General features: G+C 37.9%; 2 protein-coding genes across 3 annotated transcripts in view; one reads left to right on the plus strand and one right to left on the minus strand.

The window, feature by feature from the left end:
* LOC310739222 (uncharacterized protein) overlaps window positions 1-5,555 on the plus strand; it is a 6,219-nt gene extending 664 nt beyond the window's left edge. The window contains exons 2-6 of the mRNA XM_083564955.1: window positions 292-458; window positions 2,594-2,716; window positions 3,530-3,755; window positions 3,848-3,986; window positions 4,080-5,555. Coding sequence (XP_083421081.1) covers window positions 305-458; window positions 2,594-2,716; window positions 3,530-3,755; window positions 3,848-3,986; window positions 4,080-4,118 — 681 coding nt within the window. The 5' untranslated portion in view covers window positions 292-304 and the 3' untranslated portion in view covers window positions 4,119-5,555. The remainder of the gene's footprint in view (window positions 1-291; window positions 459-2,593; window positions 2,717-3,529; window positions 3,756-3,847; window positions 3,987-4,079) is intronic.
* bud13 (BUD13 homolog) lies at window positions 4,239-12,340 on the minus strand. 2 transcript variants are annotated; one of them, XM_083564890.1, is made up of 12 exons: window positions 12,152-12,340; window positions 11,885-11,984; window positions 11,068-11,152; window positions 10,847-10,889; window positions 10,601-10,755; window positions 10,418-10,561; window positions 10,086-10,333; window positions 8,151-8,259; window positions 7,912-8,050; window positions 7,438-7,628; window positions 6,315-6,396; window positions 4,239-5,510 (listed from the first exon to the last, which is right to left on the minus strand). In XM_083564890.1, the coding sequence occupies exons 1-12, from the start codon at window positions 12,295-12,297 to the stop codon at window positions 5,417-5,419; spliced, it is 1,536 nt and encodes a 511-aa protein (XP_083421016.1). In that variant the 5' UTR covers window positions 12,298-12,340; the 3' UTR covers window positions 4,239-5,416. The 2 variants fall into 2 exon arrangements, with proteins under 2 accessions (XP_083421016.1, XP_083421015.1); XM_083564889.1 differs by having other exon boundaries at window positions 10,418-10,755.
* Between the last annotated feature and the right edge of the window lie 295 nt (window positions 12,341-12,635).

A 12,635-nucleotide genomic window follows, 5' to 3' on the forward strand; every position in this document is an offset into this window, starting at 1 on the left:
GATGCTCAAATGAACAGTCAATCTGCCATCTTGTCCAATTAAATCAATTTTATGCTGAAATAAATTGAAAGTGTACAGCAAGTGAATCTACAGTGCATTACGATTAGTATTATAGAGAATTCTCCAGACATTATTGTTCACTAAGTACTTGGCAACACTACAAACTAGACTTACACCCAAACCGGGGATTTATGGCAAGAAGGAAGCATTTCAGGTGTAACATGGCAACCCAGTATCTACAGACATGTACTGTACATGGTAAATAATTAATAAACAAATTAATTTTCTTAGTACAGAGGAAGTAATGGCTGCACAGAAAAGGCCACTTACAAAGATGCTATGCCCACTTCCTCCCACTGGGCATAATTTCCGAGTTGGATGCCTGCATCTTAGGAACAGTCAAAGGATAAAGCCATTGCAAGCATTCCCTCAGGTGGGGGAACTTCCTGCTGTGGCAGGTAAAATGCAGAATAAAATTTATCACACACAAATCAGTTACACGTCAATTATGAGCAAAATACTGGATAGTTTACAAAGGTTATATAGTGATATAGTTTATATTTATATTTACACAATGTACATACAATAAATAGGATTTCAAGTACAATATAATATAATAAATATAATAAAGATGAATATATAAAGGTAATCATGGTGTTACTCTTGTAAAGATGTTGCCTGAACAATGCCAAAGTAAGATAGTTAATCTCCCTCAGCTAGGTTGCCTTGCTTGCTAACATCATTTTATTCAAAATAATTGACTCTGAAATAACTATTGAAGCTCTGGGCCATATATGAAACTGAATTATAGGTGAGATAGACTTCTGGTTCATAATTTCTATAAAACTATAGCTCGAAAAAGCTTAGTTATTAGTAATAGAGTGATAGTTACAGTGAGGAAAATAAGTATTTGAACACTGCTATTTTGCAAGTTCTCCCACTTAGAAATCATGGAGGGGTCTGAAATTGTCATCGTAGGTGCATGTCCACTGTGAGAGACATAATCTAAAAATAAAATCCAGAAATCACAATATATGATTTTTTAACTATTTATTTGTATGATACAGCTGCAAATAAGTATTTGAACACCTGAGAAAGTCAATGTTAATATTTGGTACAGTAGCCCTTGTTTGCAATTACAGAGGTCAAACGTTTCCTGTAGTTTTTCACCAGGTTTGCACACACTCCAGGAGGGATTTTGGCCCACTCCTCCACACAGATCTTCTCTAGATCAGTCAGGTTTCTGGCCTGTCGCTGAGAAACACGGAGTTTGAGCTCCCTCGAAAGATTCTCTATTGGGTTTAGGTCTGGAGACTGGCTAGGCCACACCAGAACCTTGATATGCTTCTTACAGAGCCACTCCTTGGTTATCCTGGCTGTGTGCTTCGGGTCATTGTCATGTTGGAAGACCCAGCCTCGACCCATCTTCAATGCTCTAACTGAAGGAAGGAGGTTGTTCCCCAAAATCTCGCAATTCATGGCCCTGGTCATCCTCTCCTCAATACAGTGCAGTCGCCCTGTCCCATGTGCAGAAAAACACCCCCAAAGCATGATTCTACCACCCCCATACTTGACAGTAGGGATGGTGTTCTTGGGATGGTACTCATCATTCTTCTTCCTCCAAACACGTTTAGTGGAATTATGACCCAAAAGTTCTATTTTGGTCTCATCTGACCACATGACTTTCTCCCATGACTCCTCTGGATCATCCAAATGGTCATTGGCAAACTTAAGACGTGCCTGGACATGTGCTGGTTTAAGCAGGGGAACCTTCCGTGCCATGCATGATTTCAAACCATGACGTCTCCAAGTGTATTTCCAACAGTAACCTTGGAAACGGTGGTCCCAGCTCTTTTCAGGTCATTGACCAGCTCCTCCCGTGTAGTTCTGGGCTGATTTCTCACCTTCCTTAGGATCATTGAGACCCCACGAGGTGAGATCTTGCATGGAGCCCCAGTCCGAGGGAGATTGACAGTCATGTTTAGCTTCTTCCATTTTCTAATGATTGCTCCAACAGTGGACCTTTTTTCACCAAGCTGCTTGGCAATTTCCCCATAGCCCTTTCCAGCCTTGTGGAGGTGTACAATTTTGTCTCTAGTGTCTTTGGACAGCTCTTTGGTCTTGGCCATGTTAGTAGTTGGATTCTTACTGATTGTATGGGGTGGACAGGTGTCTTTATGCAGCTAACGACCTCAAACAGGTGCATCTAATTTAGGATAATAAATGTAGTGGAGGTGGACATTTTAAAGGCAGACTAACAGGTCTTTAAGGGTCAGAATTCTAGCTGATAGACAGGTGTTCAAATACTTATTTGCAGCTGTATCATACAAATAAATAGTTTAAAAATCATATATTGTGATTTTTTTTTTTGGATTATGTCTCTCACAGTGGACATGCACCTACGATGACAATTTCAGACCCCTACATGATTTCTAAGTGGGAGAACTTGCAAAATAGCAAGGTGTTCAAATACTTATTTTCCTCATTCATTTACTTTAATGGTTGATTTTCCATAAAAACAACTATATTTTATATATTGAATTAAATGAATAAACACAAACATTAAATTACATATGTTTTATATTCTTGTTAGGTTTATTGCTTTATCCGGATAAACGTGAGAAGATGGTAACAACATCAGAAATAGCTTTTGGCCCCAAACCCTATTCCAAGACAGAACCAAAGAAGATTCGAAAGTGCAATCTGATACTGGAGGGTGAGGATTCTTGTAATATCATTTCCATAATAAGCTAATTATACTTTTTTTGCAAATTGTCATGAAGAAAGAAAGGACTTGATGAAAACCATGCATGGAAAAACGTTTGTATGCTACAAGCACCTTAGTCTGAGGTAATATATGGGCATAAGCTGGACTTCCATCAATTGTAAACAACACTACTGTGAAGCACAATAGATTGTCTTCATAACATAATTGGCAATTACCACAGTTTATTATACAGATTGCACTTACGTTTATAATTCTATTCATTTCAATTACACACACAAATGTAATGAAACTGTTATGAATCTTTCACTGACTTGAAAATCTTTAATTTAAGACAAATAAGACGATGTTATTTAAGCAAAAGTAATTTTATTTTAATAATAGATGGGAGATCTAGTGTATATCAGTTGTAGTTGACACTGTAGTGGTTCCGCCGTATTAACGGCAGATTGATCAGTTGTTGCATTCTCACCATTTAGGTCAGTTTGTGGTTTTCTGTGCAATATTGCCTTTATTAGATTTCGTAGGCATCACTGTATGTTGATTAGATGTACTATGGAGAAGCTGTATACTTTACAGGTGACTGCTTTAAGCAACATACACGTGTGAGAAGAAAGAAAAGCAGCGTTACTGAGACTTTTATAGTCCTGTCTGAAATGTTAACTTTAGTTTGGCCCACTAAAAACATTTAGGTGCACCTTTACTATAAGAGGCCCATTATGTCTACGCATTGTGTGTGGACCAGGCACATCTTGTGGTTTGCCAAAAATATCTAACTCATCCCTGAATTAACAATCACTGCAGGGGATCAAAGCTACATAACAACCAACCAAGAAGCTTTTCCACCTCAAGCTTTACACGGTGATCCTTTATTAATGGTGAGAAAATTTCCAGCCAGACGTGAGAGAACTCCAACAGCACGCTACCAAACGCACTACCAGCAGAACTTTGTCTTACCACAGTGCATTTATGGGAGGAGACTTCAAGCCATACCACACCCTGATAACCTTGCAATCAACCCAGCATTGAGGCAAGAAACAAATACATTTACATTTGACTAGAATAATATGTTAATCACCTCAAAATAAAAAATATAAGCAGTAAATCTCTTGTATTCTGTAGGGCTGACTTTAAGACAGTCCAAATGGAGACCTACCCAGGATGGGACATTTGTCTTCATTCTCGTCCTCTTCCGTCTCAGCTGAAGGAGCAATTGTCACTTAAACAGAAGACACCTAAACTGTGTACCACTACAAAACTTGTAAGTGTATTCCTTGATGTTTTATCTTTTTGGGGGGGTTATTTCTGGAACTTAAACTTGACTTATGTTCTTCTCTGCTATGAATGTGTTAAGGTTTCTGGATCAACAAATTCTTCTGTCAACAGCAGATGATCTGAAAACGTCCAGGCTGCCCACCAGACCCACAAAATGAAGACATTGGACCACTCTCACTTGGATCCCTGCTGCTCTGCTATAATGAGTTCCAGATCTAGCACAATGTTCAAGACATGATCAGGCAAAAATCCATTTAATGCAATTTTCCAATTTACTCCAAATGTAGTACATCAGATTTTTTTTTTTTATGAATGTACAGTTCATGAATGTGCTGTAATTATAGAAAACCATCACCCCATATCATTTTGCTATAATAATAATAATTTTTATTCAATTCTCATGGTGGCATTTTCATATACCCACTTCCAACTATTATTTAAAACAGACGGTCAATATTTACAAAGTTGGTTCCAAGTACACATTTATTATTAAAATTTAAGCTGAAAACTAAATGGTAGACTGGTACCAAAGTATGCACACAAAAAAAAATGTTTTGGCTGAAAAAGTCAATACTTTTGTCCATATGGTGCATCTTATCCAGGACAGATCAATCACTAGGACAAATACTATGTGGACAAAAGTACTGGGACACCTGAACCTTTTTTGCCATATGTGGTTCTTCTCCAAACTGTTATCACAAAGCAGGAAGCACACAACCGTATATGACGTCTTTGGATGCGGTGTAATAAAGTTTTGCGTTCACTTGGACTTGGAAACCCAAACCTGTTCCATCATGGCAATGCCCCTGTGCATGAAGATCTGTTGTACATGCTTTGGAAAGGAAGATCTCTCATCTCAACCCTAATGAACACATTTGAATTGAATTGGAACACTGACTGCACCCCAGTCCTCCTCACCTACATCAGTACCTGGTGTGGCTTGTGAACACAAATGTCCACAAGTACACTCCAAAATCTAGTGGAACATCTTCCCAGAAGAGTGAAAGGAAATAGAAGAGCAAATTGGGACTAAATGGGGAAAAAGCACATACCGTGTCTGCAAACTTTTGGCAATGTAGTGTGACAGTGCAATAGTGGTGAAGAGCACCCCCTTGTGTTTATACCGAGTTACTGTCTTATGTGCATTTGATGTGACTTCGGAAAACATTATTTGACGTAAGACATTAAGAAACCGCAACATTTAATAAACTTCACAAAATAAACCAGAAACACACATACAACTGCTGGAGTCCATAAAAGTCACAAAATGTACTGTTTGTAATTTGGTCGCTCTTCTAGGTTGATAACCCTAATAACCATCATGAGATCCATTTAGACAATCTGCTCCATGCTGGTGAATCAGAACATGTACACACATATGTACAGACACACATGCTCACACATCCTATAGTGTGCCTACATGTCCTCCACACTCCATTTGTATGCTTCTTCTTGCAAAGCCTTCTTTTCTGCTATTCTGGTGTAGCGCTTCTGTTCAAACCCATTGGACCTAAACACCAGGAAATGAAATGGAAATAAAAATAAAGCATTAACAAATTACATGAACCTTGTGCATTCTTGCCTACGTCAGAATACTTAAAATCTGGTTAGCTTCATATGTACAATACATACATTAAAACATCTTATCAGTTATATCTGTTAAAATCTGATTCTGTGAATCTATGGCCAGAAGGTTGCTAATAAAATAAAATTAAAGCTAATAAAATTTTTAAACACGAGGAAATATAAATGCCCGTCTCATATTACATAATTGTTTCTATGGTAACAAATTACACAGACATTTGCATGTTAGACACAATACATAAAATGATTTAGAATACAATTGTTGAAATTGTATTTTTTAATATGGAACAACAAATAATTATTGGCTCAGAAGATCATGAGTTCAAACCTCAGCACTACCAGACTGCCATTACTGGGCCTTATGAGCAATGCATTTAAACATCAAGTGCTCTGTTGTATAAATGTATAACCGGGTTACTGCCAAATGTCGTAAATGCTATTTAATAAAAAATTTTTTTAAAAGGTTTTGAAAAAAGAGTTGGGGGGGGTCTGGTCAACAACATTAAATGATCCACAACATAAATTGCAAAAACGAATGGATGAAAAAAGCAAGTAGATATTTTATAGATTGGAAATGACAGTTTGTATGTCACGAATAAAACAATTTGAGATGTGCTGCTGAAGTTGTAATGGTAAGATGTTAGGCTGCATCACACCACCCAGTCATGTCTCTCCAGTGACATCATTCTGAAAAAATAATTAAATAATCTGTAAAAACACACAACTGTACCTGTCTACTCCGTCCCAGCGATAACCTGGCATGATGTTGAAGCGATTTGGGGGTGGAGGTGGACCCCGGTAACGAGGTCTCTCTTCAATAAAAAAAATAAATACATTTAAGAGAAAAAGTGTTGACATTCCATCGAGTGTGAAATACATCAAATATTCTTTCAAATATGGTGAGAATACGACTAAAAATCATTTCTAGAAATTTCCCAAAAATGACTGAATTAAGGCATTGGATCTTGTCTAGCAAAGAGGTGCTAATTACAACAACACTGAAAAGTTTGTGTGAAAGCCCAGGGGGTCATCGGAATTAGTCGTGAAGGTTCAAAGACTCTAGGATTAGAGCTCTGTATGATGATCTACCTGCTTAAACACACCTGGTATTTTATACGCAAGTTGAACATCACAAAACTACACTGTATTTCTTCTGTTTTATAGCAGAAAGAACAAATGATGTGTCGATGGACTACAAAGAAAAGTTACTGATCTCCATATTGGCCTGAAATGAACTAATATCACAAAGTCACTTACTGATGAACAGTTACTTGTAAAATCCCAATTTTAATCTATTTTTTTATACCATAAACATAGGATCTTGCACTTGACCAAAAAAAAAATTAATTATCTTTTATACAGATGTTAACAGTCTGTACTGCAGGATATCAGTCTGGGGTCCTCCAACCACACATACATACATTTTTAAAACCAAAGCAAATTCTAGTCAAACTAAAAATGTGTGTATACACGGTCGTATCAAAATGTTTCAAGACTTGCTCTGTTTACAAGGAAGTACTTTATTTATCTAAGTTTACACACTATGATCTTCAAAATAGTCCCTTTTCACAGCAGTACAGCTCTCCCAGTGTTCCCGCCACTTCAGGAACACGTCACGCAAGTCAGCATCTTTTCCGATTTGCGCTGAATCGGCGCAATGGTGTCAACATGGTGACCAGTGAGCCACATTAGTCTCAGAACTTTTTGATACCACCTCATATATATGGGCCTCCTTTTCACTGCCTTCCAACAGTAATACTGTAGCCAAGCTGTTAAATTATAAATGAATGCCTAATTACTCTTATGCCTATTATTATTGTTAGGAAGACTTAAGATTCGTTATCATTACTCACCATTGATCCCTTTGGCTTTTACATTCTTCTCCCTCTTTTTGCGCAGAAGTGCTGCCATTGGGTCTCCATCTCTCTCCTGCTCTCTCAGCATCTTGTCCAGGTCTTCATCATCGATGTGACGCGCCAACGGCTTCTGAGCCTCTCTGAGAGCATCGGCCACGTTCTGCTGCTGCATCTGACTCTGCACCAGTCTGGGTGACAGAGAGGCAAGAAGAGAAAAAAAAACAAACTAGTTAAATATCCTCAATTGTAACAGCAGCCTTGCTACATTGATGATTCATGAAATGTTACTATAAAAAGAATAAAACATGACAAACATTTAAAAAGAATCAATAATTACATTATTTAACATTAAATAAGGTTCAGGCTACATCGCACTATGCACTACGCACTATTGCTTATTTTCCTACACCACCATGGTTATATTTACAAAATAAACTACACTGTCTATCCATACACTATAAAATACCTCACCCTTTGCCCCACTGTGCATATTTCTCATCCTTCTCCGCTTTCTCCCCTGCTTTCCTGCTCTGCTCGAGATGCTCGGACTCCAGGTCACGCTTCTTTCCTGTTTTGTCTCTGAAAATAGTCTCTGCATGACACGACGCCTCTGGAAGGGGAAAAAAAAAACGGTCAACAGTTTAGGTGTTACACATAGATCTACAGAGAGAGAAAGGCAGTCCTATTTAACAAGCCTTAAAGCAAAACACCTTCTAGCGGCCGGTTTTGTTTTTCCCTCCTGCGCATTTCCTCTTGCTCTTTCCGCAGGATTTCAGAAGACACCAGACCAGCAGTTCCACCAGATAACATTTGAGGCTCCTGTATACATACAGATTAAAGAATTAAAAGACACATTAAAAGAGGATTATATTAAAAATTCACCCTGAAAAATTCAATATACTTATATTGAAATATTTCTGATAATCTGGAATGTGGTTTTTTTCATTTAGTTTGAAATGATCGAAAAATTGGAAAACTTTGTCGTTTTCTTTAGCCTGAATCTCCTCCTCACCTCTCGCTGTTTTCTACCCGTTCCTTTATTTTCTATTCTGCAGCATCTTCTGTGTTTACCTGTCCAGAGCGAAGTATGCGAAGTATGTCGATTTTACCTTTACCAGGAAAGCTTTTAGCGCTCACAGCAAATAAATACTAAGCGACTATTTGCTAGGTATAAATCTAATGCTAGACAGCGTTTACATTTTAAACAACATAAAATTTTTTGAGGAAAGAAATGCTGCTTCACATTATTAAATATCCACAGCTATCACAGCTGGCTGAACTAGATACATAAATTCAAATCAAATTACCGTATTCTCCGGACTATAAGCCGCTACTTTTTTCCTACGTTTTGAACCCCGCGGCTTAAACAACAAAGCGGCTTATTTATGAATTTTTCCTGGGTTTTTCCCGGTTTCACAAACTTCAAGCCAAAAAACTGAGCGACATAACATTAGACCAATAAAATTTCCGAACGGAAACGAAAAGACGCACTTCACCTGTGTTCTGAGCTGCACAGTTTCGGGAGAAAAACTTCGACCGATGGTGATTTTAAACGCATGACGATGCCAAAAGATAAACTCCCGAGATAAATACTTGTGAAAGGAAGGAGGAAGGCAGTGAACAATGACTTTCTTGGTCGGCTACTGTTTAGATACAAGCCGTTGTAACGCGTTGAGTCTTGGTGAAGGGAGAGCTCGCTAACTCCAGTTGCAACAGAAATCATATAAGCACAGACAGGTTTCCAAAACTTGTGCTTTTTTATTTTTCTTGGCAACAGCGTTATGGGTTAGTCAAAGGAATTAGAAATGAGCATCAGAAAATAATGAGCACATAATCCTCGGTCTTGCACACATGCAGTAATACCGATAGATGCAGTGGCATGCTATTCCCAAAATGCCGCTCTGCTCTTAAAGGAGCCACAACATATTTCACCCGTTACATTGTGTAACAGACACTGTCTTTCGTTAAAGCCTGTGTAAAGTTCATTAGTTTTATTGTAGACACGGCTTATAGACAGGTGCGGCTTATTTATGTTCAAAATAAAAATCTTAGTAAAATTCAGTGGGTGCGTCTTATATTTGGGTGCGCTTAATAGTCTGGAAATTACGGTAATATTACATCTAGCTAGTGGTGTCATTTTCATCTTGGCTTTAGGTTTTTTCCAGTTCTCAAATGTTATCTAGCAGCAAGTTTAAGTATTAAACTACCCCACAAAACCCTACTGCCTATGGGCCATTACAAATCTTTGCAACAGACTTTCTGGTACAAAGTTCTAAAGATATTTAAAGAAGTTTATTGGGCTTTTGACTCAAGAGCTTCGGGTGCTTGCAGGAAAGGGTGTATTAGGAAAAAATGTCAGTCACCACATCAACTACTTTATCAGAAGACAAACATTTTCAAGGACAAAGAAAAATCTACTCAACTTGTAAAAATGACAGTACACTATTCCTGTGAATGATTTGTGGATATGCAATTTAAAATGTAACTTTGGCTTCGGTTTCTTTTCGAAACATTTTATTGGGAAGGGTCTAAAATCTGTGCATTTTGGCTTCACTTTTTAAATCCTGTTAATGACTACAAACTTAAGCTGTCACATAGTTGCAAGATCCCATACACAGCACACTCATTTATGCTTTCATGTTTACCGTATTAGAAGCAGAAGCTCTACGAGGAGGAGAAAGATCCGAGTCTGATCCATGCTTATCCTGTGGCCTCTTCCTAGGAGGGGATAGGTCAGAGTCAGACCCCCTGCCTCCCTGCACTCCTTTCCTAGGGGGAGACAGATCAGAGTCCGAGTCCCGTTTGGTGTTAGGGCGTGTTCGTGAAGGGGACCGGTCCATGTCTGGAACACGTCCAGCGGAAGAGGATTTAGACTTTTCTCTTTGTGCAGAATCTGTAAAATAGTCAAAAATATGTTGTGTGTTTATTAAGCAGTAATCATGAGCACGAGATATAAGGATGTGGAATCAATATGCACCTTTATGACCGTGTTTTTGTGTTTTCCGCGGAGGAGAAGGAGATGAGGAGTCATGCCGTCTGTGTGTGGTTTCTGTTCTGTGTCTGGGATTTGAAAGGTCTGGAGAATCGTGGCGAGATTTTCTTTTGGGTGAGAGATCAGGAGAATCGTGGCGAGATTTTCTTTTGGGTGAGAGATCAGGAAAATCGTCCGAAGTCTTTTTTTTGGGTGAGAGATTAGGAGAATCATGGCGCAATCTCTTCTTCGGTGAGAGGTCGGGAGAGTCATGGCGTCCTCTCTGTACCGGAGAACCATCAGGAGAATCGTGTCGAGTTCTCCTACTCTCCTTGTCCTCTGGGCTTTAATAGATGTGAGGACACAGCACATGCAAAACATTAGATTTGTCTAACAATCTTGTGTTAAATATCGCAAGAAAATACTCTCAACTACCTTGTTCCTGAATTTGTGACTTCGGGAGATTCGTCATTTGTGGCTGTAACATGGAAATTAAATGAAAAATGCACATAATGGCGATTATGTTACAGAGGTAAGGAAATAAACTCTTGCATGCGGTTGTAGGACACGGTGTAATGTGACAAAGGGAAATGTATTATTTTTCTATAATAACAAAAGTAATAAAAAAAATTGTTAAAAAAGGGAATAACTCTCACCTCCCAGAACTTTCCACTTGTTACTAGTTCTAAAAGCTTCAAGTTGCTTTACTTCGGCTGGACGCTCATCTATTATTTCTGCAATCTAAAGTAAAATATAATTAAATGCAATTAAAAAGCCTTAATGAACTTAATGTTTAACAAAAAGTAACATCAGCATTTTACAGTTTTATTTGTCTTTGTTCAATAAGTTGTTGCAATGTAATTAGGAAAACCTCAGCAACAGGCATGCAAAAATATTTTATCAAGGCAGGAATGATTTTTATTCTTTTGTTTTCTATTTTCACTGCATTCATGTTTAATTCATAAAATATGATAAGATAGAACTTTTTTAATCCCAAAGGAAATTCTATTTCCAGAAAAAAATGAAATATAATAATAATAATTAAAAAAAAAAGTATATTCTCTATATACACATGTATTAAAAAATAAATGTTTAAAGTGCTAGGGAACTTAGAACAAGTCGCACATAATATGATATTGCACATGGTATGGAATTGCACATGGTTTGATGGTATGGAATTGCACAAGGTATATTAACATACATTGTAACTATTGTGAAATTTTGAACATGGATATAATTACACAGTGACATCTTTCATATAAGATCTCTCAAATCAAGTGATTTCAGTTCAGGTCATGCACCTGGCACTGCTCATGACCCGGATCTGAACCATGAACCATGTAGTTTATGAATTTTTCAGAGTTCAGGTAGATAGGGGTGATTGTATATGCATGTGTGTTCATATATTACATAATTTCGGAAATTTGGTAACCCCCCCTTTAAAAATCTGATTCACATCCAAATAGTACTAACCACAGGAGCCTCCTCATCCTCATCTTCATCCTTGTTCTCCTTCTCTTCTTTGTTTGCAGCCAGTTCCCTCCAGTCAATGTCATCATCAACAATTTTCATCCTGCAATGTTCAACACTATCAGTCCATTTAATAATAATAATAATAATTGTTGTGTAGATCGGCTACCTACAGACTCACTAAACACCACTGGTATTGAACATTTGCACATGCTAGGCTAACTTTCTACTTGTTATTGCCAACGTTATAAACAATTTCCTTTTATTTACCCTCTCCCGGCGAGTTGGGGACGTTTTTTCTTAACTTTCTTCTCTTTTGACTTCTTGCCATCCTCATCTTTCGATAAATAGCGTTTTAAGTATTCTGCTTTTGAAATACCAGTACTTTCGCTTATTGCGCTCCTGGAAGCAGCCATTTTGCTTCTGACCTACGTCACAAGACGGATAACGCAGAGGGACAAAAAGTACAGCGTGATTTTGCAAATAGGGTTGTGTGATTACCCCTAAACTAAAAGCTCAACAATTTTCAACATCCATATTCTGTCTGACTGATAATAAACCAATAGTCAAATGTCTTGTGTATTTAGGCTTTTGAAGATAAAGGTGTCTTGGGATATATGTTTTATGTTTATAGACGTGGTGTTGTATTAGGAAGTTAGGTGTGTCAGAGAAGTATGTGAGGGTGGTGCAGGACATGTATGAGAACAATGTGACAGCAGTGAAGTGTGTAGTAGGAATGACTGAGGCCTTTCTT

The sequence above is a fragment of the Silurus aristotelis genome, assembly GCF_946808225.1.
Source record: "Silurus aristotelis genome assembly, chromosome: 16".
Lineage (NCBI taxonomy): Eukaryota > Metazoa > Chordata > Actinopteri > Siluriformes > Siluridae > Silurus > Silurus aristotelis.

Bases quoted from the DNA above. Each gene is read 5' to 3' on its own strand.
- bud13 (XM_083564889.1), bottom strand. From the start codon at position 12,297: ATGGCTGCTTCCAGGAGCGCAATAAGCGAAAGTACTGGTATTTCAAAA. The intron at 11,985-12,151 runs GTAAATAAAAGG...TGAACATTGCAG, and splicing joins CCCCAACTCGCCGGGAGAGG to GATGAAAATTGTTGATGATG. The intron at 7,629-7,911 runs GTGAGGTATTTT...TCTGTCACCCAG, and splicing joins TATGCACAGTGGGGCAAAGG to ACTGGTGCAGAGTCAGATGC.